This window comes from Pipistrellus hanaki, assembly GCF_964339955.1.
Source record: "Pipistrellus hanaki genome assembly, chromosome: 6".
Taxonomy (NCBI): Eukaryota; Metazoa; Chordata; class Mammalia; order Chiroptera; family Vespertilionidae; genus Pipistrellus; species Pipistrellus hanaki.
In genome coordinates this window covers 36,898,744-36,924,337 of record NC_140508.1, presented here as the reverse complement: position 1 = coordinate 36,924,337, position 25,594 = coordinate 36,898,744, and the positions used below count along the sequence as shown (strand labels likewise).

At 44.3% G+C, this 25,594-nt stretch overlaps 1 protein-coding gene across 6 annotated transcripts in view; it reads right to left on the bottom strand.

Moving 5' to 3' along the window:
* Positions 1-14,529, bottom strand: part of CEP250 (centrosomal protein 250) — a 44,655-nt gene extending 30,126 nt beyond the window's left edge. For 2 of the 6 annotated variants that reach the window (XM_084888604.1, XM_084888608.1), the window contains exons 1-8: positions 14,419-14,529; positions 7,519-7,807; positions 6,251-6,307; positions 5,046-5,128; positions 4,656-4,821; positions 3,773-3,879; positions 3,261-3,512; positions 1,591-1,687 (exon numbers count right to left, since the gene is read on the bottom strand). In XM_084888604.1, the coding sequence (XP_084744730.1) occupies positions 1,591-1,687; positions 3,261-3,512; positions 3,773-3,879; positions 4,656-4,821; positions 5,046-5,128; positions 6,251-6,307; positions 7,519-7,704 (948 nt within the window). In that variant the 5' untranslated portion in view covers positions 7,705-7,807; positions 14,419-14,529. Of the gene's footprint in view, positions 1-1,590; positions 1,688-3,260; positions 3,513-3,772; positions 3,880-4,655; positions 4,827-5,045; positions 5,129-6,250; positions 6,308-7,518; positions 7,808-13,755; positions 14,394-14,418 lie in introns of those variants that run through there. The other 4 variants (XM_084888605.1, XM_084888606.1, XM_084888607.1 and 1 more) reach the window with 4 other exon arrangements.
* Between the last annotated feature and the right edge of the window lie 11,065 nt (positions 14,530-25,594).

Genomic DNA, 25,594 nt, shown 5'->3' with positions numbered 1-25,594 from the left:
CCGCTCAGGGCACATGCCTGGGTTTCGGGCTCGATCCCCAGAAGGGGACCTGAGGCAATCAATGATTGTCTCTCATCACTGATGTTTCTATATCTTTCTCCCTCTCCTTTCCACTCTGAAATCAATAAAAATATACATATAAAAAAAGACACTAAGGTTAAACCAAAGAAACCTCTAGCCCCAAAGCTAGCAATAAATCTGAAAGACTCAAGGTTTCTTCTCTCCCACCTGGCTGGTGTGGCTCAATGGTTGACAGTTGACCTATGAACCAGAAGGTCACAGTTTGATTCCCAGTCAGGACACATGTCTAGATTGCATGCTCAATCACCAGTGTGGGATGTGCAAGAGGCAGCCAATCAATAATGCTCTCTCATCATTGATGTTTCCATCTCTCTTCCTCTCCCTTCCTCTCTGAAATCAATAATAAAAATATAGTTAAAAAAAAGATTTCCTCTCTTCCTTCCTATCATATTGTGTTAGTGAAGGCCTAATGACACATACCTGTAGCGATGTTTTGTTGGACCAACATTTACAAAATTGAGAGATTTTGTGAATTGAGATCTGAATTTCTGTCTTCTCAAAAACTTAACAAATGGGCCACACCAGCCCTCATTCCTACATGGCAATAATTTACTTAAGTGAGTAATGGATACCACTTCCAGATGAGACACGTATTCTTCAGGGTCCTGCAGTCCTTGCTACTCCTCACTGTTTTCTTAACACTAAGATCAAGTGCTCTCTATACTGAAAACTAAATATGACAGCCCTGGAATTCTTACCACTTCACTCACTTTACCTTACCTGGACCCTGCGGACTTTTGAATTTGCAAATTCTTGACAAACAGGAACCAAAAAGATATAAACATGTCCAGCTCCCAGCTGATCTTAGCTGGGATCCTAGGGGTATGCATGTGGGTAAGGGTTCAGGATCTGCCTAAAACCAGAAGTCTGAACGCTCTTGGAGATGAAAGGAAATGAGGGACCAAACCTGCAGTTCTAGCGCCCAGCCTGAGAGAATCCCTGTGATAACCGCCTTGGCAGGTGTCAAGCCAGTGACACACACCTTGCTCCTTCCCAAGGTAGACCATTCAACTACGGAGAAGCTCCAGCTGCTAGCCAAACCCTACCAATCTGTAACTTCTAGTCACTGACATTGCCTGTGCCCATCCGGAAAACACTAAACAAGTCAACCCCTTCCCCCAGTGTCGGTCCTTCAGATATGTGAAGGCAGCCACCACGGCTTCCTCAAGCCTTTCTTCTCTGGCTAACCTCGCCACACTCCCCAGTTGTTCCTTTATGACTAGGTTTTGAATCTCTCCACACATCCCCTTTCTAGTTTGCCAGTGTGCCCTTAATGTGTGTCCCACTCTCTCTGCTAAGGACATTGCGTACGTATACCACTGTAGTCTCCCCAGGGACTGTAGACAGTTAATATTTTTTGAATTAATAAATGAGTTAGTTAATTTTCAGATTCAGCCAATATTTATTTTCTAGCTTTAGGGGTTTTCACCGAGAGAGATTTAACTCTACCCAGTTAAAGGAATCTACAAGCCTACTCCCACCTCCTTCCCAGATCACAGGATCACATACCAGGATCTCCATTGTCTCTCTCAGAGCCTTCACCATCTTTTCATAATCTTCATTTTGCTTCTGAGACTGGGCCAGAAGAGCAGAGAGCTCGGTCACCCTGAAGGGAAGAGCACAGCATTGTCACCTGGGCTGCTCACTGCTGGGAACAGAGCTACTATGCAGCACACCCCATGCCCAACACAGACACTCCCACTGTAGCCCCCTCAGAGCCCGGGGGCCCGCAGCCCCGGCACTCCCTGAATACCACAGGATGCTATCGTTTTGAACTGGGGGGAAGCCAAAAGCCACTCAGACGCATGCAGGGATTTACCACATCTCAAGTCTGGAACACGTGTGTGTGGGCCTGAGAGCTGAAGGTAAGCCCTGGCCCAGGCCCTTCCAGGCCCCGCTTGATCTTGAAGTCAAGCACCCTGAAGTCAGTAAGAACATCAGAACTGCCACAGGGGATAGTCCCAAGGTTCTCTGATAGGAAAAAAGGATGGGCAACTTGGAGGAGATTATGGTTAACCTCCCAGGAAAATCACCATACATCTTTAACACTGTATCCTGGAGCTCAGTACCTGGTATTATGTGGGTAGCTGAAGAAATATTTCTTGAATTAATGTCATCTAGGAGTTTTAATTTTTATATGCTTTTATTTATTTATTTTTTTTAAAAAATTAAATTATTATCTGTGTACATATTTTACCATTGCCTCTCCCCGCCCATACATACCCTCCCTCCCCAGAGTTTTGTGTCCATTGGTTGTACTTATATGCATATATACAAGTCCTTCAGTTGATCTCTTATCTCCCCCAGGGGGTCTTAATTTTTTTTCAAAGTCTTACTCATTTATTCTGTACCAACTCTAAGAGCCTTAACTCACTGCATGATCATTCATTTAACTTTTGCATCATTCAATAAACATTTACTGAGTATGTACTATATGGCAGAAAAAGTGCAAAACACTGGGGACACAAAACTTACTAAGACAAGGTCTCTGCCATACTTCCCGGGGCCTTCACAATCAAACCAAACAAAATGCAATTTATGGACACCACCATACAACCCTGGCCATGGGGTATAAACTGAACTTTGCCCTGAGATTCAAACAGGCTCTTTGTTTATGTCCCTGTCCTTCTTATCACCATTTAAAAAAAATCTTTTTTTATTATAATAAAAAAATTAACGAAAAAAGGAAACTAAATAATTAATGAGCTACAATGAGATCAATACTGCAATAAGCAGGTCAAAAGACTAAGATGGGCCTAATCTAACAGGCTGCTGAGGTCAGAGAAGGCTTCACAGAAGAGGTGACATCTGAACTGTCTTAAAGAGTAAGGCAGAGCGAAGGGGAAGGAGGCATTGCAGGCTAAGGCCAGCATGTACAACAGCAGTGAGACATGGAAGCGCTCGGCTGGCCTGGGGATGGCACGCAGTTTGGTATTGATAGAAGAGAGTCATAGCGAGCTCTATAAATCAACGGTGAGAAACTGAGATACAAGACAGTCTGAGGGCAGAGGGCAGTGACATGGCCCCAGCTGTGGCATTTCGTTTCAAACCCTACTCCCTCTGGCACATCTCCTTCCCCTTTCATGGGAGCAATGCTCTTCACATCTCCTCTGCTATCTCTCACACCCTATGGGAGTCAACTTCCCCCCGGGACCCCTTTCTGGACCAGCCCATCTCACCGGTCCTGAAGCTCGGCCTTCTCCAGATCCCCTTGACTCTTCAGCTGGATTAACTCCTGGCTCCTTTCATGCGCTTCCTTCTCCAGCTCCTGGGTCTTGGCTAGCAGCAGCAGCAGCTGGGATGGCGCACTCCCATCTATCCGCCCAGATCCATCAGGCTCCCGAGACTGTGTTCCCACAGTCAAGCGCAGACAACAGGTCAACAGGGATCCTGAAAGCTTCACATGCTCAGCCTTGAGCTCCGTCAGGTCTCTGAGTACAAGCAAGGAAAGAGCAGACTCCAATAGGGACCAGGGAAGGGAGCATGGAGATCAGACCCAGTGAAGCCTGAGGAGCAGGTCTGGGAGAAATCATCTGAACGCAGTTACACCAGCCCTCCCCACCAACATTTCCCCTCACCGACCCCCACCCCCTGCCCTCTGTCATCTGATCCCCTCCAACAGCAGCCCACCCACCATCCTAAGTCCAGAATGGTCGAGGCAAACCACCTCCCCACTTAATGCCCCACTGACCTGTCAGTGGCTGACTTCATTTCCAGGAAGTGGCGTCGGAAGGTCACCACCTCCCGCCACAGACTGAGAAGGCGACCATGCTCCCCTTTCAGGTAGCCCTTGAAGAACTGTGTGTCCAGAAACCCAGGTCATACCAAAGGGCAGAGGGCTATCTTTTGCCAAACCAGGAGTCTTGGATTCCTCCTAACTACTGAGGGGGAGGGACTTATGGCTTATAAATGGGTGTCTATACTCAAGTTGTGCTGAAGAGCTTAATCAAGTCAGTAGAGGGATTCAAGAGATCAAAGGGCCTGGGATATATGACCTGCATTTCTGGCCTTCTTTTGAGCTAGATTAGAAAAGGATAAATAGTAGCTGCTCAACAAATGGGATCTACTCTATTACCATTGTTATTAGACTTATTTATAATAAGGATTAAATGATACGACATATCTTAAATCACCTATCATAATATATAATACCTGGCACAGAGTGAAGACTCAGAAAACATTAGTGTCCTTTAACTGGGATCTGAAAATTCTTTAGGGTCCACATCTGGTACTTCTTTCCCATTCAATTTCAATAGCTACCTCCTTAGCATCTACATCGGCAGACTAGTCAGTAACTTCAGATCCATCTATAAAGCTAGTCTACTTACACAGGGACAGAGTTGCTTTGCGTGTCATGTCATCTGCCAGCAAAATCTCAACTAAGCAAGTGAGGGCAGAACTAAGCTGAAGGCCCAAGCAGGGTCAGCTGCCAGCATGAGTGGTGAGGATGTCAGAGACTTTAATGACAGCCCAGTTTCCATCCAAGTCCTCAAGTAAACCCCTCCCAACACTGACCAGGGTAGTGCCCAGAGTACAAGCCCTCCTCGCACGGTCCCAGCCCCTGTCCCTCCTACCTCCTGCTCCATCCGCCACTGGCTCTCCTTCCTTATCAGCTCATCCCGGGCCCGGCTCCAATCAACTGTCAATTTTTCCACATCTTCCCGCAGCGCTTTATTGACCACGTCAGCTTTTTCCATGTGTAGCCGAAGCTGAGTGTTTAACTCTGCTAGACTCTCACACCTGCACTGGGGAAGGGGAAGAGCAAGTGCAAAATAAAGGTCTGGTCCAACTGCTGGACTTCCTGGAGTAAGATGACAACCCCTGGAATTTTCCAGGGCCAAGACTGAAGGGCTATGGCTGGCAGTCCATGTTTTAATCTGTGTCAGCCCCCAGAACAGAAGTTCCCATCAGCCTTTCCTACCCACTAACCAAGCACCCAGGACAGAGGGTTTGGGGTCCATCACCTCTGTTGTTCCTCCTCCAATCGCATTAGCAGCTGTTCCAAGTTTGGCTCCTTCACACTGTCCCACATCTGAGGGATCGGTCCCTTAGCCAGACAGAGACAAGCCTTATTTACCTCCAAAGAGGACAGCACTCAGACCAGCTCCCTGATGCCCCCCTTAGCAGCCACTTCCTTTTTATTCTTTCTTCCCTTTGTTTGCAGTATGCCTCTTTTCTCAGTCACTGCATCCTGAGAGTAAGTCCACTGTATCCCTCTCTCCAAAAGTGAACTGTGACTTCCCATGAAAGACGGCATCGGGTAGTGAAAAGAACTTTCAACCTAAAAAGCGTACGCTATGTCTTTCACTGATGGCCTTGACTTCTACCACACGAATTTTTGGACCCTGGGAAGTTACTTAACTTCTCTGAACCACAAAATCTTTAGCTACAAAATGAAGTAATATAATCCCTCTCAGAAAGTTGTTTTGCAGATTAAGTGATATAATTACATAACAATGCCTAATGGTGCCAGGCCTTAGTACTCAATACATTTTGGTTCTTTCCTTCCTCTGAGAGAATTTTCCAAGAGGAATGTGAGATGGTACTGAGAGGGAGGTGGAACAAAGGCAAATGAGTTGTTGAAAGCCAGTTCTACCCAGCCAAAAGCACAAACAAATCCCTCTGCCACAAACATGGTTTTTAGGCTGCAAAGGCACATCTCTCTATGACAGAGAAACACTGACACCTTCTGGAGGAAAAGTGCATTTCTTCCCTCTGATTCCACAAAACTTCCAATCTGATTAAATCTCCTGAAGCTGACTTGACCAGTTCTCTCAATGGATAGAGCGTCAGCCTGTGGACTGAAGGGTCCCGGGTTCGATTCCGGTCAAGGGCACTACCTTGGTTGCGGGCAAATCCCCAGTTGGGGGTGTGCAGGAAGCAGCTGATCGATGTTTCTAACTCTCTATCCCTCTCCCCTCCTCTCGGTAAAAATCAATAAAATATATTTTAAAAATAAAATAAAATAAATCTCCTGAAGCTGCATTTTGTCCTTAGAGAGCCAGAAGTAGCTAGGTCCAATACGGTATCTGCATGACAAAGCCCTCAGGGGCTGAAGAAAGAGGCTTCTGTCAAACACCGCCTATCACACCCAACCCCTGTCAGCAAGCGAAGCCTCACAAGCATATTCACTGCGGGCTCAGGGGGAGCACAGGGCAGCCTCACTCACCCCAGTGGCTTCCAGCTGTTTCTCCAGCTGCTGGCACCAGCTCCGGTACTGCAACACCTGAAGCAAGCAGAGCAGGATGTGAGCAATGGGCACAGCTGGTACAAACGGCCCAAACCAAAGGCCCCAAGAATCGTGGGCAAATCTGCCGTGAACAGGGGACTTGGTGATGACATTGAGGTAAGGCCATAACATTTTATAGTTTCTTTTTTTCCCTTTCTTTCCTCTCCCCCCGACCCCACTGACCTCCTCCAGCGCCCCCTCCCCCCCACCGGGCCAACTCCCCCCAAAACATTTTATAGTTTCTATGTGAACATCTAAATAATATTTTTTTGCCCAGCCAATGTGACTGGAGGTCACAGTTCAATTCCCAGTCAGGGCACATGCCCAGGCTGCAGGCTCGATCCTCTGTGTGGGATGTGCAAGAGGCAGCCAATCAATGATTCTCTCGCATCATTGATGTTTCTCTCTCTCTCTCTGGAATCAATAAAAATATATTTTAAAAAATATTTTCTCTACATCTTTTGTATTAAAGGCAAGATCATGGACTTTGGAACCAGAAAACCTATGGTAGGTCCTAGGTTTAGATTAGGGAAGCAACCTTAGACAACTAATTTAACCCTCATGAACTACATCTTTAAATTTAAAAAAATATATATTTTATTGATTTTTTACAGAGAGGAAGGGAGAGAGATAGAGAGCTAAAAAGGTCGATGAGAGAGAAACATCGACTAGCTGCCTCTTGCACACCCCCTACCGGGTGTGTGCAAGAGGCATAGAACCTAGGACCTTTCAGTCCACAGACTGAGCCAAACCGGTTTCGGCTGAACTCCATCTTTAAAAGGGAGATAAGATAGCCCTGACCGTTTTGCTCAATGGTTAGAAACATCAGCCTGTGGATCGAAGGGTTGCGGGTTCAATTCCCAATCAAGGGCCCACACCTCGTTGCAGGTTTGATCCCTGGCCCTGGTCAGGGTGTGTTGGGGAGGCAACTAGTCAATGTGTCTCTCTCACATCAATGTTTCTCTCTCCCCCCTCCACTCTCTCTCTCTGAAGATCAACAGAAAAAACATCCTCAGGTCAAGATTAAATATAATAACAAAAAGATAAAAGGGAGATAATATATATCTCATGGAGTAATTGTGAGCATCAGAGAGGCTGTTTGGGACATTCCCACCACATGGATCTGCCACCTGCAACCCGTATCCCACCTCAGCACCAGCTCTGGGCGTTCTTCTCTTTTCCCCTCCCTGAAAAGGCAGCGGCCTCACCTTGGCCTGGAGCTTCCTCACAAGGACGGCTTGCCTCTGCTGGGCCTCCTGGGAGCTCTTCAGCTTCCGCCAGGAGGCTGCCTGGTTCTCTGCCATCTGCTGCTGTAGCGCCAGCACCTGATCCTCCAGCACCAGTTGCAGTGACTGGGGCTTCATATTGTTCAATCCAGGGCCTCCCGTCTCCATGGAGGCACCAGACGATGAGCCCACAGGCCCCTATGCAGCCAGAGGCTGTTTGCTCCCAGCAGGGTCTCTAATCATCGCGGTGCCACTTGGACCTTCTCTTGAGCTGGGGACCAAAGCACACGGTGTGGTTAAAAGGACTGTCTGCAAGACTCAAATGTATTCAGCAAATATTCATTCAGTCCCACAAAGCTGGGCTGGGCAAAGTAAATACGTTCCTTTCCTACAGGACCCCTCAGAGCCTTTATAATACTAAGATGGGCCCCGGTCTCTAAGGAGAGCTTTGATGAGCATTATTTCCTAAATTTGTTTGACCATGACCAAGCTCACAGGACTAGTGTTGCCTGCCATGCCTCTTGAAACTCTGCATTAGACCAAGAGCTCCTGGTTTACCATTGCATCCCAGTGCCTGGACCGTGCCTAATAAACACCTGATGAATGAATCACTAAAGGTGATGTTAATCTATCAAGGGAGATAGACACAATTACAATACAGTAAATCTTCATTTAATGCCGTTCATAGGTTCTACGACTTTAAGTAAAACGACATATAACAAAACCAATTTTAACACAGGCTAATTGATATAAACAAGAGTTAAGTTCCTATGGCATTGCATCAACATTATAACCAAACAACAATGAACAAAATATGTTATTTGAGGACCTGTACAATGTAGTATATGCAATAATAGAGGCAATGCAGGACAGTCTGGGAAAACAAGGGAAGGGCATTTAACCAACCTGATGGCTGTGAACTGTGTGAATCATCATATTTAATACTTGCTAAGTGCTTCTAGGGTTCAGTCACTTCATAGGTTCTTTACAAACACTATGCCATTCCGTCATTTTAAGAATCTTAAAGCCTTCCACTGCCTTCCTATCACACTTCTGCATAGGTACGATTATAATTCTATGTATGAATAAGGAAACTGAGGCTTAGAAAAAACTAAGCAATATGTCTTAGTTCACATAGTTGGCATTTGGCTGGTTAGGGATTTGAATTCAAAGAAATGGAGTAGCAGGCATTTCAGGAGGGAGATCCAACAGAGAGGGAAGAAGGAACCAGCTTCAGCAGGATGGCAAACCCTCCTCACCCACAGAGCTGGGCCGAAACAGGGCAATGGGCTACCTGCAGGCAATGAGCATTAGATATTCCCAGGAGAGGGGGAGGGATGGTGGTCAAGAAGAGTTCTAGGTGCTAGCCCAAGCTTTGCCTGGGCATGCCACTTGCTCTTCATACTCCTTGTCCAAAAGTGAGGGTACCCAGCTACATGACCTCCGTGTTTCTTATGCCTCTAAACATATCCAATACCTCCTGCATCCTGGCTCAAATGTCACTTCCTATCATGTCCTCCCAGATGTAGATACATATATGCATACACACATATATATAGTATTCTATCAATTATATATTATATTGGGTCGGCAGCTAAGTAATTGCGGATTTTTTAAAGAAAATCAAAGACAATTTTTTCATGGAACTAAATAACTTTATTCTGTAATGTATTGCCCATTTTGATCAATGACCTTTTGCCATCTTTCAGGCAGCATCATAATCCCACGTTCAAAAAACTTCTGGTTTTTATTAGCAAAAAACTGAATCAGGTACGATTTGACATCATCATCATTATTGAAATTTTTACCATTCAAGGAGTTTTGTAAAGATCGAAACAAAAAGTAATCAGATGGTGCAAGGTCAGGACTATATGGTGGATGTGGCAAAACATCCCAACCAAGCTCCATTAATTTTTGCCAAGTGACCAAAGATGTGTGTGGCCTTGCATTGTCATGATGGAATACAACACCTTTTCGATTTGTCAATTCGGGCCGCTTTTCTTCAACTGCATTGTTTAATTTTGTTAGTTGTTCAATGTAGACATCAGAATTGATCGTTCGGTTGGGTGGTAAGAGTTCAAAGTAGACAATTCCTTTGTAATCCCACCAAACTGATAACAAAACCTTCTTTTGATGAATATCAGCTTTTGATGTTGTTTGAGTTGGTTCACCTGGCCTGCTCCACGATCTTTTCCGCTTGATATTGTTGTAAACAACCCATTTTTCATCGCCAGTTATCAGTCGTTTTAAAAATGGATCATTTTCATTACGTTTCTTTAGCAAATCGCAGCTGCTAATGCGTTGCGTTAACTGTGATTCTTTCAGTTCGTGAGGAACCCATGTATCGAGTTTTTGAACATAGCCAAGTTGTTTTAAGTGATTTTCAATGCATGTATGTGATACATGAAGCTTCTCTACAATCTCACGTGTTGTACTGTGACAGTCCGAATTGATTATTGCTTTGATTAGGGCGTCATCAACTTCAACTGGACGACCAGAGCGTCTTTCATCTTTGAGTGAAAAATCACCAGAACGAAATTTGGCAAACCAATTTTGACACTGCCGTTCTTTTAAGGCTTCGTCACCATAAACAGCACATAACTTTTTATGAGCTTGTGATGCGTTTTTCCCTTGCAGAAATAAAAAAGCAAAATATGACGAAAATGTTCCTTTTGATTTTCCATTTTTCAACGAACGCCAAACAAAAACTACAAAACAGATCAAAAAACTTTTTTTACTGATTAACAGCTGAATAGCCAACTATCAAATACAAAATGTGTTTTACATTTGTACTACGTCTGCAAACCTAAAAATTCAACTGAAGCCATATATGTGTGAAACCCGCAATTACTTAGTTGCCGACCCAATATTTTACCTTAGCAGATAACTAAGTATTTTTAGAGCTATTTAAAAAGTTAGTCCAAACCTCTAATTTGACCATAAGGAACCTGAGGCTTCATTTTATTCACATTTTATTTATGTGCCCTCTTTACCTCAGAAAATAATTTGAAAATGCAGCAAATGTACCATACTAATAATGTAAGATGCGACTAATGGGGAAAACTGGGTGCAGGGTATATGGGAACTCTCTGTACTGTGATATTTTTCTATAAATTTAAAATTGTTCCTAAAGCCAAAACCGGTTTGGCTCAGTGGATAGAGCGTCGGTCTGTGGACCGAAAGGTCCCAGGTTCGATTCCGGTCAAGGGCATGTACATTGGTTGCGGGCACATCCCCGGTAGGGGGTGTGCAGGAGGCAGCTGGTTGATGATTCTCTCTCATTGATGTTTCTAGCTATCTATCCTTCTCCCTTCCTCTCTGTGAAAAATCAATAAACTATATTAAAAAAATAAATAAAATAAAATGGTTCCTAAAAAATTAAGTCTAGTTTAAAAATGATTTGAAGTGTTTTACGACTAAAACAAGCAAACAAACAAAATCCCTATAAAACTGCAATTCCCTAAAACAAGTAAAAGAGGGAGGGAGCATAGTAAATTACATCAATTCTGAAATTGAGATTCAGTTCTGAGCTTCAAGACACAGTTCAGTACCCTTTTATTAACACACGGTCAGATCAGCCAGAAAATAAACTAGCACAGCTCCCAAAGAAGGTTGGTTTCGCTGTCCCTTAGAAAAGGAAAAGGTCGGAAGTTGGCAAATGGGAAGACTAGACTGTATTCAAATGGGATAATGGATGCCACTGTGCAGTGTAAACTGTAAACCACCGAAGAGACATTATCATTACTGTAGGAAAAGGAAGAAGAATCACTTCTTTTATACGTTAATTTACCCCATATACAGTCATGAATTCCAGCTCTGTGGCAGGGAGTCTTGTCTACCAGTGATACAGAAATGAATAAGACCAACTTCCTACTTTTGCTAGAAACCAGACTGGGAAGGGCAGGAGACTCTGAACCTGGGCGGACAGTGAGAGAAGAGTGGCATAGATTATGTATTTGGTCTTCCTTCATTCAAAATACCCAAAAAGGAGTATTTAAAAGGAGTGTAAAATAGAAGCACCACCACCTAAACTTGGGATAGAGGTACTAGTAAATGCTGCAAGGACTAAGATGTGGACTACTATTATGAAATAGAATTTGTCTCTTAAAGCAAAACAGGAAAAACAATTGAGGGCACAAACATTTTATTTTCTGAGCAAAGAAACTATATATTAGTCTGCAGAGACAATTAGTTTCTTACTGCAGGAAAAAAATTAACATGCAACTCCTTTTATAAATCTCATACTTGGGGTCTCTCTCTCTCTCATTTCCTCCCACCTCTCTGGCCTCTCCCCTCCATCTCTTTTGTTGGCTCTCCTCATCTCCCCCAAAGTTGGAGGCCCCAGAGCTCAGGCTACAGACTTTTTCTCCATCAACCTTTATTTCCCAGGAAATCTTATCCAGTTTCAGGGCTTAATTTTCTCCCCTTAAAAGTGAGCTGGAATAAAGTTAATGAAGCTAATAAAGCAGAAGTGACTTCCAGAGCGAGGTCATAAAAGGCACTCAGTTCTCCCCACTTGTCCTGAGGAGACTCAGGCAGCTCAGTGGTAAGGAACCAACTTGGAAGCAGAGCAACCGTCAACTTGACTACAATCTCCTAGGTGATCCTAAACTAGAAACATGCAGCTAAGCTACTCCCGAATTTCCAACCCACAAACATATAATAAATGATTGTTGTTTCAAGCTACTAAATTTTGTGCTAATTACTTGCACACACACACACACACACACACACACAAAAAAAAAAAAAAAAGATAATACATCTGGATTACTGTGAAAGCTATCTAGATGGTAGCAATGCTCCAACCTTGCTTCCAGTATTTGCTTTTCCTCAAAAGAGTAGTCAAAGTGATCCTTTTAAAACAGTGACAGATTATGCCACGCATAATACTAGTCAGAGTAAAACCCATGGTCATTATAATGGCCAACAGGGTCCTGATTATTTGATCCCAGTCTCCAATTGTTTTCATTCCCATTCTTACCCCTATCCCCTTAGCCACCAGCCCTCCTTGCTGTACACACTTGGAACACCCCAAGCCACGCTCTCATCTCAGGGCTCCTTCCTCCATTTATCTTCACGATTCACTCCCTTACCACCTTCAGGTCTCTGTTCGAATGTCACCTTCTCATTAAGTTGTTCCCTAACCACCCAAAATAAAGTTCCACCACCCTTCACACAAATTTCTATTTACCTTATCGTGCCTTTCCTGTCCCTTCCTGATTATTATGTGTAATACAGCTATTAGAGCAGGGGTCCTCAAACTTTTTAAAGTGGGGGCCAGATCACGGTCCCTCAGAGAGCTGGAGGGCTGGACTATATGAACTACTAATTCCTACTGTAACACCTCGGCTGCGCTCACTGCCCAAAAAACCTGGCAAGCCGGATCAGACTCCTCTGCGGGCCGCATGTGGCCCGCGGGCCGTAGTTTGAAGACCCCTGTTTAGAGTCTAAATTTCCCAAATGTAAGAACATTGTTTTGTTGAGTGCTGCATTCTCAGCTCCTAAAACAATGCCTGAATGAATATAAGGAAATTAGGTAAATTGATTCATATCACCAATAGTCTTGCAAAATGCTGACAGTTCTATAACTATAAAATATTTAAAAACAAAAACAAAAACACAGATCATGTAGGTTGTATAGCACTTTACTCTCTCACAACAATTATTTGCAGTTTAAAAAAAAACACACCCCACAAACCTTTGAGATAAAATTATTGTCCCCATTTTACAGACAAGAAAACTGAGGTTGAAAAAATGGAAGGGATATAGCTGGTCAGTGTCAAAGATTAAACCCCAGCCTGCTTTCAAACTCTGTACCCTCTCCATTAAGTGCCTCCCAAATCATGAAACATGAAATCACAACTCTGTGAGGGACACTGCCTAACGGGTGTGAAATGATGAAGTCTGCAGATCTCTGATGGAAAAGGAGTGTGACTGAAGGAAGAGCAGCAAGGCTGTAGCCTTGGTTTTGTCATGAACTCTCTACACGATTAGGAACATCTCCTTTCTAAGCCTTTCCGACGAAATAAAATGTGTTATCCTAGTCCCGGCCTTCATAACTAGAGGGGCTCATGCGGACCAACTAAGCAGAAATTTAACAAAGCCAACTGCCTTCAATTCGTTCCCCAGCTCCACTCACTCGTTGTAGTACTCCAGGCAAACTGATTTATGAGTACCTCAACTTTTTTCTTGCATAAAATGTGAAAATATAAAACCCACCTTATGGAATTGCTTAAAAGATGACATGGGCCTTTACATGTGATGCATTAAGTAGCACTTGACATTTTGTGGCTGCTCAGTCAACATTGGTTATTATTGATTGCCATCATGTGCTAGACCCGGGATGTGGAGATGCAAAAAAAAAAAAAAAAGCAAAGCCTAACGCCCCCAACAAGTGCATAGGTGTGGATGAGGGCAGGAAAAGTGACCCGGCGCCCCGAGTGCAGAATCCGAGCAGCGAGACTCCCTGCGCCCGCAGGGAGGTGTGGAAAGACTTCGGAGGAAGTGAGGATGCCTGAGTCGGGTCTCGAGGAATGCGAGTTCCAGAGCGGGTCGAGCACACCACGTGCAAAGCCCCAAAGGCAGAGGGAGCCGGGAGCGAGGTGGGCGGGGAGCTCAGCGCCGGATCCAGGAGACCCTGGCCCGCCGGCGGCCGGGAGAGGAAGGGGATCGGGAAGATCCCTTTCTGTTCGGACTGCAGCCCAGAGTGGAGGTGGCCGCCGGACGCGGAGGGGAGGGCTCGGGAGCCCTGGGGCAGGTCCCAACCCCCTGTGGGCCTCGGGGTCCTCCCGGGGGAACGTAACTCCCTGAGGCGCCTGAGCCGGGCGGGCTCCGGCCTCGGACCGTTAACCCGGCACCTCCCACCTGCCCAGGAGGCCCCACCTCACCGCGCTCGGTCCGCGGATCCCCCGCCTGCAGCTCCGCGCGGGAGCGGCCGCAGCCGCAGCGAAGGCCAGGCCGGCGGGAACGGGCCCACCGCCCAGCCGGGGCCAGGCCCCGCCCCCCGGCTCCCGCCCTTTGGGGGAGTTCCGCCCCCTTAACCGGGGCGCCAATGAGCTCCGCGGGCGCCGCTTGGGGCCGCCCGCCATGTTGAGTACTGGCAGGGATTTCCTTGGGTAGCCCAGAATGAAAGGAGGGGTTATGTGGTATGAAGAAAAGTAAGATTTCTTAGCTAGAAATGGGGACAGCCAGAGCTGATGAATTGGATCAAGGGGGGATTACAGAAATAGGAAAAAAAAAAAAAACTTGCCCTCAACCCTCCCACTTTTGGCTTCGGGGTCACGCACTGCGCATGTGCATGGTGCCAGGCGGCCGGCGCACCTCCAGCCACAAACCCGAGCGCAGTTAGCAGCTGCGGGAGCGATCCAGAACCCGCTGCTGGGTCGGGGTGCTACCTGCAGGGCGGCCAGTTTTACGTTTTTCTCGCCTTCAGACCCGCAGCGCCAAGCAGCCTCAGACAACACAACGCTCAGAGCTAATTAGTGCCGTTCACTGTTTTCGCCTTGTCTTTGCACTGGGTGTTCTCTTTTCCTGAATGTCCTACATCCTTCCCGAAAATTGCAGTCTAATTTTCTGCGTAAACCTGACTTATTTATTCTCTCTGTGACCCTGGCGTTATTCCCATAGCTTTTTTTTTTTTTAAAATTATCATTGCACTTTCTTAAGAGTTGTGAATTCTATTTAACTTCCACTAAGAGGTTGTAAGGTTTTAGTTGGGATTTAGAAAAAAACAATTACCCCCCCCCCCCCAAAAAAAAAAATAAAAAACAAACACACACACATACACACAAAACCTCAACAACAACAAAAAACAAACCCACTACTGGGGAACTTATTAAAATGCAGATGCTCAGATTCCACCCCATAGAGACTCAGGAAACAAGGGTGGAGCCCAAGAATCTGCATTTCAGCAAATACGCTGCGGGAACACCTTTTGAGAAGTCCTACATAAGATGTGCACCTCAAGCACTCAACATAAGGCTTGGTACAAAACAGGTGCTCAGTAAGTGCTAAGAGAGTAAATGGATGCATAAATGAATAGCAGGAGTAAAACAGGCAATTCATAGCCACTTTGATAACTAATATCTTTTCTCCTGAAAGAACAAAAAAAACAACAACTTCTTAATAGTTACTTTGAGAAAAAAATAAAGGAGGTAAAAAGGAGGAAGGGAGGATACTGATTCTGGAAGGCAAACAATTTAGAGAGGGAAGATAGATCCCAAAAACTGGACAGATAAAGAGATGCCGGGAGTCCATCCCAGGGAAATACTCATGCAGTAGGTACTGTGTATTGTTCGCTAGAGCAATATGGGGAATGGAGAAACGAAAGCAACCCTAAAGGTTACACACACCAACTTCTTTTCTGCTTCAGGGCCTTTACACATATTTTGTCCTCTCCCGAGACCCCTTCCCCCCCAGCTCTGGGCTTTCCTGATACCTCCTCCCCTTCAGATCTCATCTTAAAGGATACTTCCTTATCTAGAGCTTCCCTGATCATGCTATCTAAAGTAATACCCTGTCCTAGCTGGTTAGGTGGATAGAGCATTGGCTTGCAGACTGAAGGATCCTGGGTTTGGTCAAGGGCACATGCCTGGATTGCAGTACAGGGAGTGCAGGAGGCAGCCGATCAATGTTCTCTCTCATCATTGATGTTTCTATCTCTCTTCCTTTCTGTCAGAAATCAATAAAAATATATTAAATAAAGTAATACCCTATATTTTCCTATCACAGTACTCTGCTTCTTTCATAGTACTTTTCACTTTTTTTTGTTGTTTGCTCACCTATTATCTTTCTTCTACTCTAAATTTTTAAAAAAATATATTTTTATTGATTTCAGAGAGGAATGGAGAGGGAGAGAGAAATAGAAATATCAATGATGGGGGAGAATCATTGACTGGTTGCCTCCTGTATTCCCTCTATTGGGGATCAAGCCTGCAACCCGGGCATGTGCCCTTGACTGGAATCAAATCTGGGACTCTTCCGTCCACAGGCTGACACTCTATCCACTGAGCCAAACCGGCCAGGGCCCACTCTAAAATTTAAGCTTCACGAGGACAGAAGACTATGTCTGACTTAGCATTTAGCACAGAGCCTGACATGTGGTGTTCACGAATAAGTATCCATTGAATGAATTAACCAAGTCAGCCTCAGTGTTACAAAGGTTAATGACATAAAACTCATCAGCAAGCTGAACAATATACTTTTAAAACCATGAAGAGTAAACAAAGGTTTGGGACTACAAAGACATACCAATAAAAGGCGAATGGAGTAGAAAGGGGTTAAAGCCAAACAGTAATCTTTTGTCTTTGTAAAGGGAGATTAACTCACTCATTTTCTCATTCACTTATTTATTCAACCATTAAAGATTTATTGTGGCCCGGCTATTCCCGGTCAGGGCACATGCCCAGGTTTCAGGCTCCATACCCAATGGGAAGAGGATGGGGGGTGGGGGGTTGAGGGGGAGATGTGTGCAGGAGACAGCCAATGATCAGTGTCTCTGTCTCATCGATGTCTCTATCTCTTTATCCTTCTCCCTTTCTCTCTCTCTAAAATTAGCAAAAACATATTTTTAAAAAATGTTATGTGTGATATTTCAAAGTGAGGTACTAAAATGTCATATATATTTTTTCTAATAGTCTAAGATCGATTTTATTTTATTATTATTTTTTAAAATATATTTTACTGATTTTGTACAGAGAGGGAGAGAGATAGAGAATTAGAAGAAACATCGATGAGAGTCATCGATCAACTGCCTCTTGGACACCCCCTACTGGGGATATGCCCGCAACCAAGGTACATGCCCTTGAGCGGAATCGAACCCGGGACCTTTCAGTCCCCAAGCTGACGCTCTATCCATTGAGCCAAACCGGTTTCAGCCTAAAATTGATTTTAAAGTCCCTAAATCCCTACCTATAGGGTCAAGAGAGTGGAGGATAGAGAATTTATGTGGAGATACTTCTGGCTGTGAGTCCCCACCCTTATTGGGAAGATCAGATGATTGGGGGAAAGAACTTCCATGATTGGTTTTTTTTTTTTTTTGCCTTTCTTTCTTTCTTTCTTTCTTTTTTTCTTTCTTTCTTTCTTCTTCTTTTTTTTTTTTAAATAATTTTTTATTGTTCATATTATTACAAATATTCCTCATTCCCCCCCCCCTCCATTGCTCCCCTCCACCAGGTTCCCACCCCACCCTCTGCCCTTTCCCCACCCCCCATTGTCCTCATCCATAGGTGCACAGTTTATGTTCAGTCTCTTCCCACACCCCCCTCTCCCTTTTCTCCAAGAATCACCAGTTCACTCCCCTTCCATACCTCTGATTCTATTATATTCAACAGTTAATATCGTTCATCAGATTTTTTTAAATTCCCTTGGTTTTTAGATTCACTTGTTGATAGTTACGTATTTGTTGTTCATAATTTTTATCTTTATTTACTTTCTCTTCTGAAAGAACCCCCTTCAGCAATTCATATAATTCTGGTTTGGTAGTGATGAACTCCTTTAGCTTTTTTTTTATTAATGAAGCTCTTTATCTGACCTTCGATCTGAGTGATAGCTTTGCTGGATAGATTATCTTTGGCTATAGGTTCTTACTATTCATCACCTTGAATATTTCTTGCCATTCCCGTCTGGCCTGCATGGTTTCTGTTGAGAAATCAGCTGACAATCGTATAGGTGCTCCTTTATAGGTAACTACCTTCTTTGCTCTTGCTGCTTTTAATATTCTCTCTTTGTCTTTTGCTCTTGGAATTTTAATTATGATGTGTCTTGGTGTGGTCCTCTTTAGATTCCTTTTGTTTGGAGTTCTGTGAGCTTCCTGGACTTGTAAGTCTAATTCTTTCACCAGGTGAGGGAAGTTTTCTGTCACTATTTCTTTCAGTATGTTTTCGATATCTTGCTCTCTCTCATCTGGGACCCCCATAATTCTGATGTTGGTTCGCTTGAAGTTGTCCCAGAGGTTTCTTACATTATCTTCAATTTTCTGGATTCTCTTGCCTTCTAGCTTCTGCAGAGGAGTGTCTTCTGGCTCTTTATGTTCCAAATCTTTGACTTGATTCTTGCGATCTTCCATTCTGTTTTTAGGACTCTGTATAATATTTTTTTATTTCAGACAATGTATTCTTTATTTCTTGTTGATCCCTTATCATTTCTTGTTGATTCCTTATTAATTCTAGTTGATCTCTTTTCATATCCTCATAGGTCTTATCAATCTTTTCTAGGAAATTCTTGAAAAACCTTATAAGCGTAGATTTGAACTCTATATCCAGTCGCTTTTTGTCCTCCATTTCTTTCGTTTGTGATCTATTTTGTTGTCGCATTTTGCAGCTACAGATGGGGCAGAGTTTCAGGGTGGAGCCTGCAGCCTTGGCTTCCGTCAGCCCTGCCCTATGCGGCTCCTGGGTCTCAGGTTCCTTCAGTACTCGCTGCAAGCGCCTCTGAGAGAAAGGTGCCCTCGATTTTCGCCTGCTGCCAAACAGTCTAGGCTCTCCCCCAATGAGCCCGGTATTGGGGTTCAGTTCAGCTGGAAGTGGAGTTGGAGGTGGCGTTCAGAGCAGTCTGGAGCCCCAGTCTCCTTCCCTCCAGGGCAATCCCTCAGCACAGCCGACTGTCCCTTCTCTGCGTGCAATGTGCGCGCCTCCGGGACCTCCTTTTGCCGTTCCCCGGGGGTTCCGCCTTACAGCCCAGCTCCCTCTGTTTGAGCCTGGGTCCCCGGGGTCTGGCCTAGAACTGGGGTTCAGAGCAGGCGGAACTGGGGCCCAGCACAGTCGGAGCTTTTATCTCCTTCCTGCTAGGGAACGCCAGCCAGGCACTCAGCCGCCCCGTCCTTCCTCTCTGGCTCTGTCCTCTCCGTGCACGCCGCGTGTCTCCGTACCTTAGGCTTTTACAGCTCCTCCGCGCTTCCTTCTGGTTTTCTCCTTGCTTCTCGTTTTAGAATTTCCAGTCAGTCGACTTTCCTGTAGTTCTGGGTAATGTCCATTTTATATTTTAGTTGTATTTTGTTGAAATTGTTGTGTGTGGCTGCGGCTAGGTGTTTACCTGGGCAGCCATCTTGGATTCTCCCTTTCCATGATTGTTTGAAGTCCCCATTGCAATTGGGGAGCACAGTGACTCGATCTACCTCCTGTCTGGGAAATCTATCAACAAGAAACAAGCAAGCCAACTGCTTTGATGGCAGAACCCAGGAGATTGCTGCTATGTTGAGGTTGGCCTGCTCTCCCAGAAATTGTCAGGGAATGTTTTCTGTAGACCAGATGTGGACTAAGTGAGGGGAAAAGAGTCTGCATAGGCCCACCCTGGACCCTTTTCAGTAGGGCCTCCTAGTGGTGGCAAGGGACCCCAGAAGTAAGAAGAAAAGTGACCACTGGCAATAGAGATGTCTTTACTAAAGGAAAAGAGCCCAGCACAGTCTCTAAAAGCACCCCAGGATGCTTTGATGATGCACAAAAACAGCTATAAACATCTTCCAGGCCCAGAAAGCACAAAGCTAGCTACAATACTAGTTTAAAGAAGACTGTTCCCACCCCTTTCTCCACATTCCTCTCCATGTCAATGTCCCGAGTGAAGCGGAGGATGACAGAGGGGGGAAAATTATTCTTCTCTTTCTTACTGAAAGCTAATTGTCTTAAGCAGAGTCACGGGCACCAAAAGGATGCACTCTCTTGTAACGAACAACTTGCTGCTGTCTAACTGAGTTCATTCGTTCATCATTAAGCAGATATTGATTGAGTACCTGCCATGTGCCAAATCCTGAGTGAGACGCTGGCAGAGAAGCATAGGACAAAACCTCGTGAACCCTGCCCAGAGCTTCAGTTCACAGATTCACATGGGAGGCGGTGAGGAAACAAGCATTTCACACACACACACACACACACACACACACACAAGCACACACGCACACACACACGCTGTGGTAAGTTCTATAAAGAGGGAGTGGCTGGTTTCACAGAGGCTGATGGGGAAGGATAAATCTGCTGAGCAGACAAAGGGGGGAAGGGCATGCCAGGAGTGTGCAAGTATGTGGTGTGCTAGAGCATGGTATGTTAGGGGAATGCCAGGAATTTCCTTGGGGTACTCTTCCTCTTCTTTTTTTTTTTTTTTTTTAAAAAAATATATATATTATTGATTTTTTTTACAGAGAGGAAGGGAGAATTAGAAACATCAATCAGCTGCCTCTTGCAAACCCCTTCCCCCCCCCTGCTGGGGACATGCCCGCAACCAAGGTACATGCCCCTGACCGGAATCGAACCTGGGGCCCTTCAGTCCGCAGGTTGACACTCTATCCTAGGGGTGTCAAACTCAATCAGAGAAGGGGCCAAAATCTAAAATCCAGCCTAAATCGCGGGCCGAATGGTTTACTGAACAGTCATAAACTGACAATGTCATAAACTGACAGCGGAGTGCAGTGATGACAGCGAGGTGCGGGCCACATTGCAAGGCCTGGCGGGCTGGATTTGGCCCGTGGGCCTTGTGTTTGACACATGTGCTCTATTCACTGAGCCAAACCGGTTTCAGCAGTACTCTTCTTTTTAAAAAAATAATTTTTAAAATTTTCAATTACAGTTGACATACAATATTATATTAGTTTCAGGTGTACAACCTAGTGATTAGACATTTATATAACTTACAAAGTGATCACCCTGATAAAATTAGTATTCATCTGACACCACACGTAATTACTACAATATTATTGTCTATGTTCCTTGTGCTATACTATACATCCTCATGACAATTCTGTAACTACCAATTTGTACTTCTTAACCCTGTCACCTTTTTCACCCACCCCCAAATCTCCTCCCATCTGGCAACTGTCAAAATGTTCTTGGTATCTGTGAGTCTGTTTCTATTCTGCTTGTTCATTTATTTGTTTTAGATTCCACATATAAGTGAAATCATATGGCACTTATATTTCTATGTCTGACATTTCACTCAGTACAATACCCTCTAGGTCCATCCATATTGTTGAAGATGTCAATATTTCATTCTTTTTTTATGGCTGAATTATATTCCATTGCATAAATAATAGCACTTTTTTATCCATTCATTTATTGATGGACTTAGGTTACTGCCATATCTTGGCTACTGCAAATAATACTGCAGTGAACATATGGATGCATATATCTTTTTAATTTAGTGTTTTGCGTTTATCCAGATGAATATCTAGAAGTGGAATTTCTGGGTCCTTCTTTGTTTCTTGTTATAACTTTTGTTTTAAAGTGTATTTTTTTCTGGTAAAGTATTGCTACCCCAGCTTTTTATTTATTTGTTTGTTTCCATTTTAATGAAATATCTTTTGCCATTCCTTTACTTTCAAGTCTCTCTCTGTGTGTGTCTCTTGATGAGTCTCTTGTAGACAACATATGTAAGGGTCTGTTTCTTATCCATTCAGCCACCCTATGTTTTTTTTTTTTTTTTCTTAATCCTCACCCGAGGATATTTTTTCCATTGGTTTTTAGAGAAAGTGGAAGCGAGGGAGGGAAGGTGAAAGATAGGGGAAGGGAGAGAGAGAGAAACATTGATGTGAGAGAGACACATCGATTGATTGCTTCTCACACGTGCCCCAACTGAGTCAGGGAAACCTGCCTTTGACTGGGAATTTAACCTGTGATCCTTCAGTCTGCAGGCCAATGCTCTAACCACTGAGCAAACTGGCCAGGATCACCCTATGTCTTTTGATTGGAGCATTTAATCCATTTGCATTAAAAAGTATTTTATTGATTTTTTACAGAGATGAAAGGAGAGGAATAGAGAGTTAGAAACATTGATCAGCTGCTTCTTGCACACCCCCTACTGGGGATGTGCACACAACCAAGGTACATGCCCTTGATGGGAATCAAACCTGGGACCTTTCAGTCCGCAGGCCAAACCGGTTTTGGCAATTCATTTGCATTTAAAGTAATTGTTGATAACTATGTAATTAATGTCATTTTATTATTCATATTTTAAACTTTTTTTCTTCTTAAAGACCCTTTAATATTCCTTATAATATTGATTTGGTGGTGATGAACTCTTTTAGCTTTTTATTGTCTGAGAAGTTCTTTATCTGTTTCTATGAGTCTAAATGATAGCTTTCCTTGGTAGACTAATCTTGGTTGTAGGTCCTTGGTTTTCATCACTTTGAGTATATTGTGCCAATCCCTTCTGTCCTGCAGATTTTCTGTTGAGAAATCAGCTAACAATCTTGTGGGAGCTCCCATGTCATAACTGTCTTTTTATGGCTGCCTTTAAGATTTTCTCTTTGTCTTTAGTCTTTGGCATGTTAACTATGATGTGTCTTGGTGTGAGCCTTTTTGGGTTCATGTTGTTTGGGATTCTCTATACTTCCTGGACTTGTGTGTCTTTTTCCTTCACTTGGTTAGGAAAGTTTTCAGTCACTATTTCTTCTAATAGATTCTCAATCCCTTGTGTTCTCTTTTCTCCTTTTGGTACCCTTATGATGTGAATGTTGTTATGCTTTTTAATTTTTTTTTTTATTTCAGAGAGGAAGGGAGAGGGAGAGAGAGAGAGATAGAAACATCAATGATGAGAATCACTGACCAGCTGCCTCCTGCATGCACCCCCACTGGGGATCGAGACCCCACAACCGAGGCATGTGCCCTGACCTGAAATCAAACTAGTGACCTCTTAGTTCCTGGGTTGATGCTCAACCACTGAGCCACATCAACCAGGCTTTCTGGTGTATTCTTCATTTCTGATTGATTTTTAAATGATTTCTATGTCCTTTTTTATGCTGTTGAAATTCTCACTAAATTTCTTGGGCATCCTTTAATTAGTTTTGAACATTGTATCTGGTAGTTTGCTTGCTTTTATTTCATTTAGTTCTTTTTTCTTGAGATTTCTCCTGTTCTTTCATTTGGGATATGTTAGTTGTTGTTGTTGTTGTTGTTGTCTTCCCATATTGGATGCCTCTCTGTGTTTATTTCTATGTATTGTATTAGATCTATCTGCTGTGTCTCCCAATCTTGGCAGGGTGGTCTTATGTAGTAGGTGTCCTGTAGGGCTTAATGGCACAGCTTCCCTGATCACCCAGGCTGGTGTTCCAGGTGAACCCCCATGTGGGTCTGTGCGCACTCTCCTGTTGTAGTTGAGCCTTGATTGCTGTTGCCACATCAAATGTGCCAGGCCAACTGGCTATGAGAATCTGAATGACTGCAGTGGAGGAGCTGCTGTGCAGTAGCCAACCCCACAGGGCAGAACTTGCTTCAGCAGGCCTCTGGTGCCCGCTGAGTCTGCCCCTTGAGTGTATCACTCATGGAGATGATTGGATGGTGCTCTGGCGTGATCTGAAGCTGGCTACTGGGTGTGCTGGCTCTGGGGCCTCCTAGGGATGAAGGCCAAGGTCAGCTGCCACCTTTGCTCTGCCCTGGGGCCACCCGACACGAGTTACAAAGAGATCTACAGATGGCTATTACTTGTGCTGGGTTTGTAGTGCCTGAGAGAGGCCAAGTTGCAAACTGAGTTGGGCTGCCACTAGTACAGGCTTGGGGCCATTAGCCAGAAGCACATGGCATGCCAAGGCCAGATGCTGCTTGTTTGGGGCTTATGAACCTTTGAGAGAATTTAGGAAAATCTGCAGCATGAGCCAAGACAGGCCGTTTGTATGGGAAAGCCACCAGAGCCTGGCCAGTGTGGCTCAGTAGTTGAGCGTCAACCCAAATACCAAGAGGTCACTGGTTCAATTCCCAGGCAGGGCACATGTTCAGGTTTCAGGCCCGATCCCCAGTAGGGTGCGTGCAAGAGGCAGCCAATCCATGTTTCTATCTCTCTCTCCCTCTCCCTGCCTTTCTCTGTAAAAATCAATTGTCGGGGTGGGGTCAAGTGGGGAAAAAGGAGACATATGTAAAACTTTAGACAATAAATAAATTTTAAAAATCAATAAAGATGTGTGTGTGTGTGTGTGTGTGTATATATATATATATATATATATATATATATTTAAAATTAAAAAAATCAATAAAGATGTGTGTGTGTGTGTATATATATATATATATATATACACACACACACACACACTGTATATATACACATCTTTATTGATTTTTAAAATTTATTACTGAAAAGGCCAAACAGTTTTTATTTTCAAAAACAACTTTATTCATGACACATATTTTAAAAAAAACTCTCATCCCTTGGAAATGAATTAGAAAAATCCACCTCCTACCTTTCTGTGCCCACTTCCTCCCATTCCCTCCAAATAAAAAAGGGGGAAGCAAAGGGAAAAAACCCCTGAAAAACAAAAAAGTCCTCACCCCCCAAAAACAAGGCAGTGCATTTCCCCAGGGGAAGGGGAATTCACACCGGAGCAGAATCATATATTCGGCTACAGAAACCTCAAAACAGAAAAAGAAACACAAAAGGAAACAAAATAGGTCACCAGGCAATCTGAAGGAATAGGGAGCCAGGAAAGGGGTGGGGTAGGTGGTGGACCTGGCAGGACAGGAGCAGGCAGGAGGGCACTGGGAAATGAGGGAGATGGAGGGAAGGTGACAAGCCGAACAGTTTGGTGTCCTTCCACAGCCTTGGTTTTTTTTTTTTGGTTTTTTTTTAAATCCCTCCTTCCATCCATGCCCATCTACCCTTGAGCAGCCCCCAAAGGGGTGAAGTGGGACAGGGAAGCCGTGGGAGCAGCTTGCACAGTTGAGTCGAGTGCCTGGTGAATCCCCAGAGTGAATAAGCAGCCCCTGACCACTCCCTGGGCCTTCCCACCCCTCAAAGCGGCCCCTCCTCAGCAGTTAGTTATGGGATTCTCCCCTTCCACAGCGTATCTTTTTGTGTTTTTGTTTTTTTCATCAAGGTCATCTTCGTTGTTGTTGTTGGTTTTTTTTTATTCTTTTCTTCCTTCTTTCCTCTTTTTTTCCTTTCTCTCCACCTAATATGCACGTGATTTTTTGTATTTAAAAAAATATTTTTATTGATTTCAGAGAGGAAGGGGGGGGGGAGAGAGAGAGAGAGAGAGAGAGAGAGAGAGAGAGAATAATTGATTGGCTGTCTCCTGTGCACCCCCCTACTGGGGATCGAGCCCGAAACCTGGGCATGTGCTCTTGACTGGAATCGAACCCAGGACCCT